Below are 17,575 nucleotides of genomic sequence, written 5' to 3' on the forward strand. Positions count from 1 at the left end.
CAGAGTTAAGACAGAATCCCAGAATCCTGATGCCTACTTCACAGAACTAACCACTGAACTACACCCCATATTTTTCTTTTTGAACTGAACAAGAAAAGAAAATATCTTTTTATATGATAATTTCCTTTTAGCTAAAGACCACCCTGCTAAATATAGGTTTTCACATCAAACCTATTTTTTAGTGAAAATACATATTGTATTGTGTAATATAAAACACTAGGGCCAGATCCAGAACTATGCTGATTTACACCAGCTGATGACCCAGCCACTAAAGTTCTGTACCAAAAATATACCAAGTATTAAAGACTAACATTATCATAGAACTTAAAGTCATATAGGCAAAGGGCATAAGTGTATATATTGGCCCTTGCATTTTTCATTACAAATTACAAGCTAATCACACTGCTGCAAGGTAAGTTAATACCCAGAAAACTAAGAAATCAAATCTGTGCTTGTATTGGCTGTTAACTGGTGCAGTCTGCCTTACGAAAAGTCAGCCAACATTGGAGCGAACACTTATATACAATCCATTTACTTCCTGTCTGTCTGCAGATGCTGACATGCTGTAAATCATTAAATTCCCCCTGGGCTCTAAGCCTACACCTGCATGAGGCCTTACTCATCAAATAAACCGTTCCCACTTGCATTAATGCTGCTTCTTTGCTTCTGCTGCTTTTCAGAATCTAACTCACCTCTGATTTCTATCATTACAATAGACAGTATATAATTATTATAGATAACTTTAACAAACTTCTTTCCATTAATCAGCTGAAATTAAATTTAAACATATATTCTTCGTGTATTGCATCACAATCAAACAGCTTAATTAGAAGGTTGAATCGACAAAGAAATCCTTCTGCTCTTCTCACAGTGGCTTTCCATGCAAAAAAAGGTACAAGCCCTGTACTGAGAACTATGTTGGGAATTTCCTTCTCTACTCCTTTCTAGCCTGCCTTCTCCATAACTACAAATAGAGCAGCATCAGACTGTAAAATGATCTCCGATAGACTTCTAAGAGCACCACTTCCTATTTTTCCCAAGGAAAAATTAAGTACAATAGCAGAAAGATATAACTTCTCAACAGACTATAATTTTCAAACAAAAAACATCTGGGGGCTGATTTAAAAAAAAATAGTTTTACAGCCACGTAGGAAGAATTCCAATTCTTTTTGTAGAACAGAAAGCTTAGCTATTGCATGTCATACCACCAAAAAAGCAGCACACAGATATATTTGCACCTAATTCACTTTCCAGAATGTAAACATTCTTTAAGACATATTTACACATGTGGTGAGATTGATTCTGCTCTCTATGTCAATTTTACCTCAGTGTAATTCCAACTATTTCACTGGAGCTACTCCTACTTTACAAAGGTGTGAAAGATGAATCAGACCTGCACAATCCCACTGATTGCAATGGAACTGGATAGCCTAAGTCAGTACTGCATTTTACCCCATAGGATTCATCCATCTTTCACAAGGACTATCAATCCATTCATGTGGGATCAGTCAGTACAGAATTTGGCCCATTGTATTTATTGAATGAAAAGCCTGTGAGTCTTATACACTTTATTCATGTTTCCTGCTTTAACTTCCATCATATGAGCAAAAGAGAAAAATCAGCAAAGTTATTGATTGGGGCCAGTAGCTGATTAGCCATTGTTTACATGTAGAACAAGATTTTAATTTCTGACAATGGGCTGACCCTCTGTCTAACACTGTCCCTAATCTTGCACTTCTAAGTCTCATGAGTACACTTCAACTGGAACTACTCACATGAGCAAAGGCTGCAAGATCGGGACCACAGATTACCACAGTGGGAGCAGACTCAGGCCCTGAAGGTCTGTCAAGAGCCTGAAATACAAATAATCTCTTCTCTAATGAAAGACCAACCCACGGTCAGCAGGGTGTTTGTTTGTTTATTAATTTATTTAGATGATTTCCTCAAAAATTTTACTATTTTTGAAATTTCACTTTCGTTCATTTAAATGCAAGCTCCAGCAGTAACTTGCAACAGTATCTCTCTTTGCGAGATGATGTGTTCTGTACAAATGGTGACAAAGCTCAATCAAGTCGAGTTGGTCCATCTTTCTGCTGAGTGGGTGTACAGTATTAGCCTAGCTCTCTGGGCACATATCACTAATATAAACACGCTGAAAACTATTTAGATGGTTTGCTAATAATAAAGGCTTCCATAATGTATGGTGAGTTAAATGGTAGCACCTACACAATGACATGTACCTGATAGTGATGTGCAAACTAGAAGAGGACAGATTGTGCCTACCCTTTGTCTGGAAAAGGCTGACTTTGCTCTGCCCTCATTGTAGGCTACTAAGACACAACATGGACCAATGTTCGGGTTCTGTTTTGATAAGAAATCAAAAAAGTCAGGCAGTTTAATGGCTCTCTCTCCTGGATTAGGACCTGCTTCTCTTCTCAGTAATACAGATATAAAGTAGTGTAGCTCCACTGAAGTCAATGGAGTTACACTGATGTAAGCAAAGGGGGAATCAGACCCTTGGTCAGCAAAATAAGTAATCTGAAAATCTCCTGAGAAATTCCCACAGACAAATTCAGCTGTCAATTATGCTCTGGAGTAATTATACTGATGTCAATAGTTACTCTAAATTTACACCTCTTTAAATGAAATCTGATTTTTTTCTCTCTATTTCCTCTATATTCCAGTTACCGTTGGAAAAAAAAAAGTCTCTGGTCTTTACAGAACCTTAAAAGGTTTGTTTCTAGAAAGAAGGCCAGTTTAATAGGGTGATAGGAAGGTTTTCGTCCCCCACCCACCCCAAAACCATCCGTACTATCTATCACTCAGTAAAGGCCTGATCCAACTCCCATTCAAATCAGTTGGAAATATTCAAATTGGCTTGACTGGGAGTTCAATCAGGCCCTAAACACTGAAATCTGAGAAAATTGTTTTGAGAATTCCATAGGTGACTTTTAATGATGATCTCCCCAAACACCTCCTTGTGCTTTTGGAGGAAGAAGAAAAATGTATTTATAACTGCTCAGCGCCTCTTCCTTTCCTAATTCCTTAGGACTTTGTAGAAACTCCTTTTTAATGTCATATCTTTGAGATTCCTGTTCTGAAAAGCAGGCCCCACAGACTTTTAGTACAGTTAGTTGGATCTTCAGGGTGAACAGTGCTTTGAAAATCAAAAAAGATGTCTGTTTAACATCTTATTGTTCCTCATGGGTAATTTAAAGCAATAGCTATAGCAGAGATCAGTTTATTAGAATGCTTTTTTCTTTGTTAAATCCAGCCAACATACAAAACACAGAGTCTATTCACATCACTCGTCTCCCACATAGCTCAGATTTTAGCACACTTAAAGCAAGAACGCCATTAGATACTTGTCATTTAAATGATATAACCCTGTTATGTTACCCCTTCCAGCATTTTCTGTGCACCTTGAAAACTTACTAGGCTGTGGAGAGTTTGCAAATCCCATATTGGGATAGGATTTTTAGGGGGGGAGGAAAAGAAACAAGTCAAAACGGGAAGAAGGAGTTGCCTGTTATTCTGCTCCCAAGTTGGTTAAAATATGAGCCATATGTGACGGGGTATATAAAGGGAAGGGGCTTGGGAGGCTCTGTGTGCTAAAGTAGCCTCACCTTTCCAGCCCTGGCAATCATGCATGGTAGGGAGCAGGGCTTTAAAAAGGAGGGAGCTGCAGTCAGCAAGGGAGGAAGCCCTGAGAAAGGAGTGGCTCCTGTGCAGCGGGAGTAACCATCATGCAAGAAACTCCCCCAGCTCTGTGAGGAGTCCAGAGACCTCTGGGGCAACCCTGATAGGGAAAGACTGGTTTGGCTACCCAGCTCTAAGGACTCCAACAAAGTAAGTACCCCTGAAGTAAGGTGGTGCCATGAACATTTCTGCTTTTTTATTGATCCCAGGAAGGGCCTTATTTTGTGTTGAATCTGAACTTTTGTTCCCCCCCCCACCTGTAAACAAAGTAAGCAGGCCCACAAGGTGGGGTCCACTGCAAGGATTGTGGCCTGTATTAAAGGGAGACTGCAGAGAGAGACTCTCTTTACACCGTACCTTGATACTTTTTTTTTTTAACATTAAATTCCCATTGATTGCATGGAATGACGAAATGGAGGGTATCTTTTATAAACCAAAATAAACAGGCATGGTCATTTAAAAAAAAAAGTGAAGTTGTGCTTAATAAGTGATAGCACTATATGGCCTGGAATTTGGTTTTTACACCTAAGGGATACCCTGCTATGAAAGAGTCAGGGCTGGCCTTACCATGAGGTGAACTGAGGAGGCCGCCTCAGGTGCCAGACTATGGGGCAGGGGGGCAGGCTCCTCTAGGACCCAGAGTGTAGAAAATTGTATCTGCTGCTGGTGCATGTGTATTCTTTCTGCTGTAGATGCACAGAGATGGTGGAGTGCTGTGCTGGAGGAAGGAGGGCACAAGAGACATAACAGGCAGGCAGGAGAAAAGGTGAGAGGGAATAACAGAAAGCAGCAGGAGCTGCAGGGAGAGAGAGAAGGAGGAGCCTCTTATGTACCTCATTAGCACCCCCAGGAGCCTGGACTGATTAACACCAGCTTCTCAGGGAGCTTCCTGTTTCCTGCTGCTTCTCTGAACCCACTTCAGGAGAACAGGCAGTCAACTGAACTAGTAAGAGCTAGTTAGGCCCTTAAGAGGCTGATATCTTTCCTCACTAAGGCCCTGCTACCAGCCTGCTTATTTGTCCCCTTCAATTGAGTGTTGAGAGCCACTATAGCTGGCACAGAACAGCAGTCATGAGTTAAAGAAGAAAACGCCCCCCTGGGGCAGCATTCGGAAAAAGAAAGAAAGCAAAGGAAGGTTTTCTATCTAAGCAGGAAGGAGCACTCCTGAGATACATAGACACAAATGTTCACAGTGAGCCTTCCGGCCCCAGTGAGGATGTGAGTGGTGAGGAGACGCCTGATCTTCCAGTTAGTCAGAGTGCAGGTGACCTGGCAGCGACTGCGGCATCCATATCTCCCTCTCAAATTGATGTAACCATGCACGTTCCTGAAGAAAAGTGTAGATCAGAGAAGAGTGTGGTAGAGGCGCAAGAAAAAGCTGCTGCTGAGTTTAGTTCTTTAAGTTGAGATGATCCAGGACTGTGGACCCACTTGAGCAGCAGCCTGAGGGACTTCCTTGTACTGCATGGGCCACAGCAAGTGAAAAACTTTGTTCCCCAAAGACAATGAAAATCGAAGTTTCCATCCAACACATTACTGGCGTGAAATCCCCAATGGTGACAAAGTGGGGAGGCCATGGCTTATGTACTCAAAAACCCAGAATGCTGCATACTATTTTTGTTGTAAACTCTTCCAGTCTAATGTTCCAGCCACATTGGATTCTACAGGAACAAAGGACTGGAAAAATCTGGCTAGAAATCTGGCATGCCATGAGAAGGCAGGAAATCACCAGAGAGCATTCCATAGGTGGAAAGAGCTTGAGATGAGACTAAGGTTAAAGGCCACCATAGATGATCAGCATTAAGAGAAGATTGCATCAGAGTCTCTTTACTGGCAAAATGGACTGAAAAGGCTCATTGCCATTGTGAGAATGCTTGCTACCCAAAACCTAGCTCTGTGTGGCACTTCAGATAAGCTGGCTGTGCCAAACAATGGAAACTTCCTTAAAATTATGGAGCTGATGGCTGAGTTTGATACCGTACTCCAGGAGCATCTAAGAAAAGTCACCACCCCAGAAATGTACACACACCACTACCTTGGAAAAACAATTCAAAATGAGATCATATAGTTACTGGCAACAAAAGTCAAACAGAAGATTGTGGCAGATCTGAAGTCAGCAAGATATTACTCTGTTGTTCTGGACTGCACACCTGACATCTGCCATATGGAACAAATTACTTTAATGGTGTGTTTTCTAACAACAACAGAACGTAGTGAAAATGTCTCTGCAATGGTGACTGTCAGAGCATTTTCTATAATTTATTGACATTGGTGATACTACAGGAGCTGGTATGACAAATGTGCTTCTTAAAAAGCTGGAAGATACGGGAATTGTGATAGCTGACATGAGAGGTCAGGGCTACGATAATGGTGCCAACATGAGAGGAAAGAACAGAGGAGTGCAGACACGGATCTGAGAGTTAAACCCTCGAGCTTTTTTGTCCCATGCAGTTCTCATTCATTGAACTTGGTGTTCAGTGATGCAGTATCAGCTTCTAGTGAGGTTGCTGAATTTTTTAATGTAATTCAAAGCATCTATGTATTATTCTCTGCATCAACTCATCGATGGCAAATTTTGAAGCAACATCTGGGAACACCCTCTCTGACACCGAAACCACTGAGTGCCACACAATGGGGAAAGTCGAGTGGAGGTGATAAAGCCTATCAAACACCAACTTGGGAAGACAGATGATGCCATAGTTGCCATTATGAGGATAATGCTATGACGGGAACTGTTCGGGGCAGAACAGTGGCAGAGGGAAATGGAATCACCAGAAACATACATAACTTCAAATTTCTGTGTGGCTTAGTGTTGTGGCATGACATACTGTTTGAAATAAATGTGGTAAGCAAGAGACTCCAAGGTGTTGTCCTTGATATATCTGGAGCAATGGAACAACTGGACAAAGCAAAGTCATACCTACAGTCTTACCGGTCAGATGAGGGATTTCAAAACGTTCTGAAGAGTGCACAGAAGTTGACAGAGGACTTCACACTGAAGCTATTTTCCCACCCATTCAAGAATACAAGAGTCACCGAAGAAGACATTTTGATTACGAGGCACGGGATAATCCCATAAGAGACCCCCCAAACAACAATTCAAAGTTGAATTCTTTAACCAGGTGCTAGATTGTGCAATACAGTCAGTTGAACGTTTCATAAAGCTTAAGGAACATAGCAGTATATTTGGGATGTTGTATGATATTCCAAAACTCCTCACTGTACCTGAAGACCTACACCAGCAATGCAGGGCACTAGAGACAGTGTTGACAAATGATGACATGCATGATATTGATGCGAGTGATTTAAGTTATGAACTGAAAGCCCTTTCAAGATACATTTCAGCAGGATCAACTCCAAAGGCTGTTCTGGAATATAGGTTCACAAATAAGATGACCACCCTCTTTCCAAATGCTTTTGTTGCTCTGCACATACTTCTAACACTTCCTGTAACAGTTGCCAGTGGAGAATGCAGCTTCTCCAAGCTGAAGTTAATATAAACACATCTACGCTCCACAATGACATAGGAGAGGCTGGTTGGCCTTGCAACCATCTCAATACAGCATGAGCTGGCCCAGATTGTGGAGCTTCAGGAAGCAGTTCAAATCTTTGCAACCAAGAAGACATGGAAAGCACAACTTGATTATTCAAACAGATAAAAATGTCAGTGTTTACTATGCAGACAAGAAAAGTTCCATTTGCTGTTCAGGCATTTGAAAGTTAAGTGTTAACTTAAAATGCCTTGTTCAAAAATTTTAAATGTTAGTTCTCCTTTATTGAGGTAGGTAGCAGAGCAGTACCATGAGAGGAGTAGAACAGGAGAAGGCAGAATTGAGACCTTTCAAAGTTTTGACCCAAGCGAGGAGGCATGGAGCCATTATTTGAGCTTCCTGCCTCAGGTGCCAAAATGTTGTGGGCCGGCCCTGGAAAGAGTACAAATGGGAAAACCCAGGATATACAAACTTAAGTGAGAGAACTTAAGTTTTGAGAATGAACAATTTAGTGAAGTTGCTTCCCAAGATATGAATGCATTTAAAGCAAACTTTTTCTTAAAAACAAAGAATAATACCTTGTTGAGTTATAATGCCCTAGGACTAGCTTGTGACAGCCTTACTAACATTGAAAATACCTTACTCCAAAAGTAGCCCCTTTGATTTCATGTAAGGGACTACAGTTCACTGTGATATGTAAGAATATCACAATATGAACTCTAAGAATAAAACATAGACTGAATCTAGCAAGAGCAATAGCTCTCCTAGTAGCAGAGACTGTTGAAACCTTTCTTGAGTACCATGTCTGGCCATAAACATCCAACAGAGGAAGATTCAATTTCTGAGCTTGATTCTTATCTTAGATTGGTGCAAATCAGGAATAACGCCACTGAAGTCAATGAGGTTACAGCCAGAGTAAATGAAATCAGATCTAGGTTATCTGAAGGCAGATTCTACTACCACTGATGTCAGTGGGAACACTTTCATTGACTTCATTGGGATCAGGGTTAGATGCTAATATAGAAGATTTAGAGAGAAACGAGTTTTGATTATTTAGAGAGACAACATGATTATAAGGAGTAAGAATTTAAAATTAGAACAGGATTTTTTTAAGTAAAGTTGTTAAACTTCTTTTCATATCAGTTTGCCCCAAGATCCTCCTTGTAGTATGAAGACAGCAGAAAAATCTTATTGCTATATTAAGGGAAGTTTGATTATATTGTTTGAACAACTGCCCACAAGATGTTCTTGTGTAACTATCAGTGGGTGTTTGCCTTGACCCTGGCCAGTGTAAATGTTAACATGAAGATGCACTGAGATAGTAAGTCTCTCAGTAGCCACTGCTGTCAAAATGTAAATATTTTTTAATTCTCTAAATATTTTCACCTACCTGGCTGCAATCCTTCCAAGTTCAAGCAAACAAAGGCACACTTCTCTGGGCTGCTTGTGGAGGACTGCGAAAGCAAAATGAAGATAGACAATAGTTACAATAAAGGATATTTTAAGGGTTTCAGTGATGAACAGATCCCAGCTTACTAATGGCTGTCAACAGCATGTTAGTCCTGAATGTCTCTTTTAGGCAAAACTGCCATTGGCTTGCAAGATGCTTTTGCCTGAATAAGGAGTTCAGGATTAAGACTCAAAATGTGGCGTTTCCAAAGGAGCTTCCAACTCTCACTGAATATCCCTTAGGGTCCTTTGAAAATCCTAGCCTAAATCACCAAAGCTTGGTCTACACAATTTGGTAAAATACAGCCTACCTATAGCCATTATACATTGAATGGAGGGCTCCTAAAAAACTCTAAAAACTAGTGAAATGTCAAAGGGTTCTGGATCACTTTTTACGAACTATAAAGATAATGTTCCGTAGGAAACTGTTTTTCTCCCTCTGCTTCAATGAGCAAATATTAATTATATTAGTGAAGACAAATCCTTCTATAAACTTGATCCTGTTATTACTTGTGCACCCAAGCACTCCCTCTGAATACAACATGTGTTTAGGGTACTCAAGGAAGTCACTCAGACATTGAAAAGAAAGCTACTTATCTGTAAATCTTGTTCTCTGAAGATATGCATCTAAGCACGTTGCCATGCTTGGGTCCAGTGCAAGACCTGGGGGAGCTCCCATAGCTTTTATGTTTGGAGGCAGCTGCAGTACCTCATGGACCACTCGGTTAGGTATTTTTGGAAGCACTATCACGTTCCATTATCAGTTCCTTTAAAAACTTGGAGATGGTAACTCCTCCCCACCCCCAAAGAGGCCCAGCAAAATACATATGGAAAAATATACAAAAAATCTGATTGGAGAAGTTTGGGTGATGAGCAATCCATTTGGATGTATAGCTTCAGAGGATAAGAATTATAGGTACCTTGTTTTCTTTTCTCCAGAGATACCCGTCTTAGTGGAATCCTCCTCTTGAGAATAAATTCAGACTTTGGTGTAAATGGACAAGTTTCCCCTTGTCTAATAGAAGAGAAACCAGTGACAGAGAAATCGGTCTACCTTGGCTGTGTTCATGAGAGCTTAGATATATGAACATTTAGGGAATGTGCTGACTCATTTCACTTAATCAAGTGAAAAACACCTCCCAATAGGTGCTTCAGAGACTAAAATTTTTAAGTCAAGAAGTTTTCATCTTCTCCTATATGCTGTACACATGGACCTCTGAGTGAGAACTGCTGAAATAGATATCTTTGAATATAATTAATACAAAGTTGGACAGATCCTCAGCCGATGTAAATTGGTATAGCTCCATTGATATCAATGGAACTATGACAATTTACTTCAGCTGAGGATCTGCCCCAACGACTTTGGGGATTGCACATTCAGCAATACTTTGAAAAAATATATATGCATTTTCCCCCTAGAATCTGAACCAAAAATATTTCCAGAAGGAAAACTGCATAGCAGAAAAATAAAGTGGCAAGGCATTGGGAATAAAATTTCTATTCTATGGCCATCTGCTATTAGACATATCAGAGATGTAAAAGAAGACCTGGACACACCATCCTTCCTAATATTCTTTCTTGCCATAAACTAATTCATGGATGGAAAACTTAATCTTACTGAGAAACCAATATCTTAAAAAAAAAATGTACACCAATGACCCAGACATACATTCTGCTGCTTCCACCTGAAAACTGTTTCAACATAAGCAATATATTTAATGTATCTTAATGCTAAGAACTATATAAATATACAGCCAGAACAGACTGGATAAACCAGTTCTGGAAATATCTTTGTGGCGTATAGGGGGCAATATTTTTGACCTCTACTTTACATCTGCACACATCGGATGTAAGGCTGGGCGGGGGGTGGGGGAGGCTGCATTTTGGGGGGAAATATCTGTAAACATAAGAAGGTTTGAATGAAGGACATAAAGTCTCTGCCAATGCTCAAACTTCTACTTCTTAAATGAAAACAATGTGCTCCAGTGAATCTGACCCACAATGCTCCAGACACATTTCATGCATTTCACAATGAACAATGTGAAAGAGTGAAATCATTGTTAGAGCATGACAAGCTGTACAGGCAATAATCAACCATAAAAACAAACATCTGGTGATGTGATAAGAATATGGTGATACAGTATTTCTAACAGCAAAATGTTAGCATTCCTGAGGACTATACCAGCATACACATTCAAGAACTTCAGGGGAAAACAAAAGCCATTCTGTATAGAATACAGTACCCACTGGAAATAGTTTAGATTCCCAAAACAGAATTCTTATATTTTTACAAGCAGGGCTTTTTAATGGACTATTAGCTAACAAGGCAATGTGGTCAGGATTTAAGGCAAAGTTCTGAAAGTCAGAAGACATGGGTTCCATTCCTACATCTGTTACAGACCTCTTATGTGAACTTGAGAAAGTCTCTAAAGCCAAAATTTGCAGAAGTGAGCAATGATTGTGGGTACCTTTTTGGGATGCTCATTTTGAGATGCCTTCTGTCTCAAACTGGAGGTACCCAATATTAGTATCCACTTTTTGAAAGGTGGCTGCTACTCTAAACATGTTCCCTCTGCAAAATGGGGAGAACAACACCACCCTTTCCCACAGAAGTGCTGTGAGGCTATATTCAGTGTTTGTAAAGTGCTTTAAGATCTTTGATGGAAGGTGTGATAGAAGGTATGCAAATCTTCTAAACTTTTTATGCCAGTGTGATTTTCATTTATGTTATCCTTTGACAATGATGTTAGTGAGTATTTCAGAGTGTAAATGTGGAACTGAACAGGAAAACTTGTGTCTGTCTTTGTAATTTTGAGGAAAATGCCCCTACATTGTCTGCACTGGAGCAAGTTAGGAATCCTGTTTAATGTTTCTGCGTTCAAGGGTTAAAAAGCAGTTCCTTGATACCAATAAATACATATATTCAGTAACACAGTTATAAGTAATACAGTTCATGGATTAGAGGAAATTCCTCTTTGGAGTGAGCGATTACAGACTCAGATGGAAATCTTACATCTGTACCTGTGGTATGCTGTTGCTTCCTGTGGGAACTGTATTCATAATTTTCTGAATTACTTACATTAATCTAACTTAATGTAGGTTTCTGAATTATTACCAGTACCTCAACTTTCTGACCTGAAAGGTTACCTGATCCTTCAAACACTGAGTGGCAAATACAAGTTTGCTAAATACCAGATTTATTTATTGTAATTGTAGCAATAGACATTCATCTTGACAAAGAAAGCATCATAAGCAACAAAATAAGACACAATGGGCCAAATTAATTCATGTTATAACTCCACTGATGTCTACAGAGTTACACCAGGGATGACTGTGATCCATTATGTCTTCATTTAGGGGAAACTTTTCTTCTCATTTACAACCCAGGTCAATGTAATGGATGGATGGATGGAGGTAAAAAAGGAGACATTTGTAATTTCCTGTCAGCAATTCACTCTGTCCTTAAGAAGTACATCATTTAGCATATGTAGATTCTTTCATACTTAAAATGTTATTTAATTTATATAGCAGTTTAATCCCTCCCAAGCAATTTGTATAAAAATACACATTTGTGATTCATCTGTTCTGATACCTAAGTTTCCTCCCTTGTGTTTGGTGTTCATTTTCTTATCACATATATTAAATGCATTTCTAATAATAATGTCAAGACAATATTATTAAATGAGCACTAACACACTTTGTATGATCACATACATGTAACATTTATGACATCCAGAAACCTACATTAAAAATTGTTAAGTTTGCAAAATCAAGCACTTCATAGTCAGAAAAAGACAGAAATAAGGCTGCCTCTGCAAACTTAATTTGACCCCCTTGTGCATTGGCATATGCCAAAGGCTTTAATTACATGATCATATACTACTTTTTCCACAGGATATCTGACTCATTCACTGCACAGGATGGATGGTATTGTCAATTTTTTAAAAAAAAAATCCTTGTTGTTCAGTGTGTGGCCGCATTCATTATTCACTGCACACCATCCAAACCCTGCACTGAATACAGAATTATTAGTTCCCTCCTAGGTTTTTCTGAGGTGCTGTCATCTTAGCATTTTACAATATTAATGAATTTATCTTCACAACACCCATGTAAGGGAAGGTGGTATTACTTTTTTATACATGGAAATGGAGGCATAGAATTAAAGCCAAACTTGTCAACTAATTTGGGATGCCCTATTTGAGATCATTAGGGTCATATGTTTCATAGCATGTAGCATTTCCTAGCACCCATTGCCCTCAGATACAGTTGTGAGTGCTCAACACTTCCACAGATCAGACCCCAGTGTCTCAAGTCAGGCACCCAGAAAATGAAGAATAAACAATCAGAGACCACACCTGTGAAAATTTTGGTTTAAGTGATTTTCCCAGTAGCACACAGGAATTCTCTGACAAAAGCAGAGAGAAGACAGTTCTCCAGGGTGCCATTCAACTGTTTTAGCCATTAGACTGTCCTTTCTCTTCCTACAATCCCCTTATTCATTCAGAACACACCTTCCAACTTCTGCAACAAATGAGGCTTTGGTCCTACAGCCTGATTCATTCCCAGAGTAAAAACCATCCTGGGCACTGAATAAGGGAGGGGTCCTGTAGAAAAAAAATAGGCTTTAACTACGTGTTCAGATACTATCATGAAGCATATGTTAAAGAGGGCTGAATTAAGATTACGTGGGCAGCCTTAATTTGACTATTTTCTTAATTCTGAGTGCTTGACTTTCCAACCTTAATTTTAAATTAACGTAGTATTTTGGGATGCAATTTCCTAACTTTTAAAAAAATGTAAATGTAGAAAAAACAATAATTTCATCTTGTGAAACCATATTGACCCATACATAGTCTTCAGCAGGATGGGGATCTTTAGATCCACGGGACACCACTTGAGCAAAGGGAATAACTAGTAATAGTAGAAGGCTGTTATCTTCTATGTGGGCCTGCCACTAGACAGGAATGGAGATTCACACTTTGCGGGTTTCACAGCTATTTGCTAAACAGCACCACAGAATGCCCCAGTATCTGGGAAGAGTAATTGCAGGGAAAGTCCTGCTCAGCTCCTGCAGACGTGACCTGGAACATACTCGGTCACTCTGTAGGGATGGCACCCGCAGTCTGGTCAACATTTAGGAACTGTGAGGGGATGGAGCATATTCAGCTGAGATAGAATCTTCAAAAACATAGCTGCTAAATTCTAAGAAGTCTCTACCAAGCATGTGAAACTTGTCAGAGGTTTATAACTTGGTCAAATCTGGGCAAATTTTCACAGAAATTGCAAAAGGCACTTCCCTGACACCATGGTGAGCTGCCCCACAAAATATCAAGTCTCTGCTCCAAAGTATAGAGGTGCTGGTTCTTATCAATGAAGCAATTTTAAGAATATTTTTAACATGGGCAAATCATATTTTCCCCAACTCTCAGGAATGGATGAACCACTTCAGATGAAACTTTCCAAAATTCTGCCTGAGGTAGAAATGCACCATTTCAGCCCAAACAGTTTAAGGTTGGCAAGTTATAAGCAGCTGAAAACAAGCTTTTATGGAAAGTGTATGGCAACCTTAATTACAGGTGTCACTGCCTGCACTGCCTATTACAGCAGTTGGGTTGAATTTCCACTATTTGTGACTACAGTATTATATGTCATTAATGTGGATTTTCCCTGACCTTTATGGGGGAAATTTTCAAAAGCACAAATGAGATTTAGGAACTCACATCTTATTGACTTTCAATGAGATTTAGGCCCATAACCCATATTTGTGCCTTTGAAAATCTCATCCTAAATACCTGGTCCCCACCCCATAATCACCAAAGAGGTTTATATCCTTTAACCTTCATAAATACCTAAGGGAAACAATTCCAAATATCAGGACAATATTAGGACAACAAAATAATAGTTATTCTCCACCTTCCCCCAAACTCAATTTCTTTGTTCTGCACCCTATTCAAGTTTCTCAGTGTTCCCAAAAGAGTGATACCATCACACTCTTATTTCAGTGAGCTACTTCACTATTTTTTCTCCATATTCAATTATAGTAATGATATATCTCTCAATCTGTAAAAGTTTTTCGTATGGGATGTATCATGACTTCTAACTCTCAACTGTGGTACAAGTATGGAATTAATTATGGAACATCTAAACACTTGATATTTACTGGTATACATTAACTTAACTGTATAGTGCTAATACAATAGGGTTCAAGGTGCTTCTATAGTCCTCAAAGTGACAAGACACGCTCAACAATAATGTGGATTGTTTACTCAAACACTGTGAAGGATAGAAACAAAGTCTTATTCTGATGCAATTAGATATGAAATATAATCCAATATTTCAAATTGTAAATAGTCATTTGAAAAAGAGTGGCATAGTCATCGATTTTAATTTTGTTTTTACTTTCTTTTAAATGTGAAATTTGAGCAAATATTAAGAGTATTACAAAGAAAAAACTGCTCTATATTGTGCATATAAAAATGTAAGCAATAAATATTTGCTTGCTATTTTTGACAGCAGTGAAAAAGCAATATTAGAATGGAGAACATAGAAGTCTGCATTTTACTCTACACTAACATTAAAACAATGCAGACCACTGTTTAGAGAACCTACTCTACTAAAGGGTGATCATCGTATTGCATCAAAATAAGTCAATGTCAGATATCACACACACAAAAACAGAATATACAAGCACAATGGATGAATAGAACAATACCATCAAACACGCCTAAAACAAATCACACACAGCATGCTGGCACAGTTAATGGCAAACCCTCGTCTTGCTGTGTAGATTCTTTTCGAAGAAATAGATGAAGAATATTCTTTGGCTCCACATCCTATAACCATCCAATAACATTAGAGTATAGACACAGTCATTTTTAACAAAAAGTCCTTAACTTTCTTAACTATGTGAATCAGGCTGAATTCTATCATTCTTACCCTGGCAAAACTCCTACTGAGGCCAATGGGAGTTTTTCCACAGTACAACATTCTTCAGGTCTAAGCCCCATACCAAAATAACCTCAGTACTGAATGCAAACTTCTTCTAGTAAATTGCATTATCATAGTCTCATGGATCCACTGGCCTAAATCCCTGCACAGGGGAACTTCTGCAGGATGTTGCAGGTGCAAATGCTACTACAACCCATGGACTGCAACACTCACTATTTTGCCTACAGGACAAAAATTTGGGCCATAGATAAGGTTGTTGCTGGTAAGTAATTCTAATCCCATATTCTTTAGATATGCTGTTTGTGAAAGACGTGAGTGAAAGGGACACTATATTGGAACACCCATGCTGAGGAAGATGCATCCCCCCTCTTGTGCAGCTGCATTGGGGCTGGGTCATAGTGATACTGGTCAGTTGGGGCTGACCATTGGGACTGGTCAGTTGTAGTACTCAGGACTGTTCCACGCTAGTGTTAATACTGCTGATTTGGTAGAGGGTTGAGGGAAGGGAGGAATGTGGTGTGAGAAAGAGATGACACTGGTAGTTCCTGGGTCTTGAGACAGGTGCATCAGTCCCCTCTACTGCTAGAGACATTATGGCTGATTCTTTCCTGCCTTGTGCAGTCATACTTGTGCATAGTAAGTGCAAAGTGAGTATGACATAGTATCACTGAGCTCTAGTAGCATTTTATACCCACTCTACATGGGTGTAACTAACTACATAAGGGGAAAGGCAATGGAGAACGAGACCTATTGGGTCAGCCTGAGGCACAAGGGCCCCAGAGTTCCCATTGAAATGAGGCAGCTCGCTTCACAGACTCTTTTGTAGTGAAACAATGTAAGTCTAAAAAGGTCTAAAAGTGTCTCATTGATGATAAATTACTAAAGAGCAAACTATTTTATGAAGAGTAATGAGCTAGATTCTGTTCTCCATCACTCTGGAGTAAATCAGAACTGACTTCTCCAACTCACACTGGTGTGAATGGGTGAGATCAGGATTAGGTCCAGTGTGTACACACACTATTTACACACTTCAGGATTTATACCCTTTAAGGACCTCTGTAAAATCAAGTTGCTTGATGACATGATAATTGTACTTGCAAAAATAAATAGAATGCATCATTTCTTCTGCTTCCTTACCAAACATCCTGCATTCTTACCTCAGTCCCACAGGTGCTGAGCACTCTGGCCTTGCTCTTAAGAGAGCAATTAAGCTTGTACTTATCCTTTAAGCACAAGAGCAATAGCTTTAAAAATATACAAGAAGTCTGAGGGGAGAAGTGTAGGCGGCTGTGATAATCCTTTTGGATGTATATCTTCAGAGAACAAATCCCTAGAAGTCAATTGTTTTCTTTTTACAAATATACTCCTAAGAAGATTCCTATGCAATGGACAAATGCAGACCCTGGTGTAGGTAAAAGTTCAGACTTTCACATGGACCTGAAGACAAGGGGTGATATCCGGGGGACTATTCATATGCTTAAATACCTTACTGGATCAGGTCCAGAATGCTCAGTACCTTGCAGAATTGAGGCCTCCCTAACTCCCAAAACTCCTATTAACATCAATAGTGTGTAGCTCTTTGAGGAAGTGATTATATCTGCTTCTGTGTTTATACAGTGCCCAGTTCTGAGGGAGGATATCTGTGAGTGATTATAGTCTAAGAAATTATCATAATGGGGGCTTTGGATGCACAGGGAGTACATATTTGTGCCACTGTTATGATTTCCATGATTTATTAAATGATTGTTCCTCCCTCAAGGAGGAGGATCCAAATTTAATAAAAGTAATAATAAAACTTATATTATCATTACTATTATTTATCAAATATGTCCCCAGTTTTATTCCCTCCTGCGAGGGACTCAGGGCATTTTCCCATTATTTAATCATAAATTATTTAAACATTTTCAGCAACTCAACAGAAACATTATGAAAATCATCCTCATAAAATCAGACACAGCAAAAACAGAAAATTAGAGCAAGAGCCTTAG

The 17,575-nt window shown here is 39.3% G+C and overlaps 1 protein-coding gene across 11 annotated transcripts in view; it reads right to left on the reverse strand.

The window, feature by feature from the left end:
* Positions 1 to 17,575, reverse strand: part of GAS2 (growth arrest specific 2) — a 159,117-nt gene that overhangs the window by 54,056 nt on the left and 87,486 nt on the right. For 10 of the 11 annotated variants that reach the window (XM_084630905.1, XM_084630898.1, XM_084630901.1 and 7 more), the window contains one exon: positions 8,581 to 8,644. In XM_084630905.1, the coding sequence (XP_084487031.1) occupies positions 8,581 to 8,644 (64 nt within the window). Of the gene's footprint in view, positions 1 to 8,580; positions 8,645 to 15,408; positions 15,473 to 17,575 lie in introns of all 11 variants that reach the window. The other variant, XM_084630899.1, reaches the window with a different exon arrangement.

This window comes from Lepidochelys olivacea (assembly GCF_965140295.1).
Source record: "Lepidochelys olivacea isolate rLepOli2 genome assembly, chromosome: 6".
Classification (NCBI taxonomy): domain Eukaryota; kingdom Metazoa; phylum Chordata; order Testudines; family Cheloniidae; genus Lepidochelys; species Lepidochelys olivacea.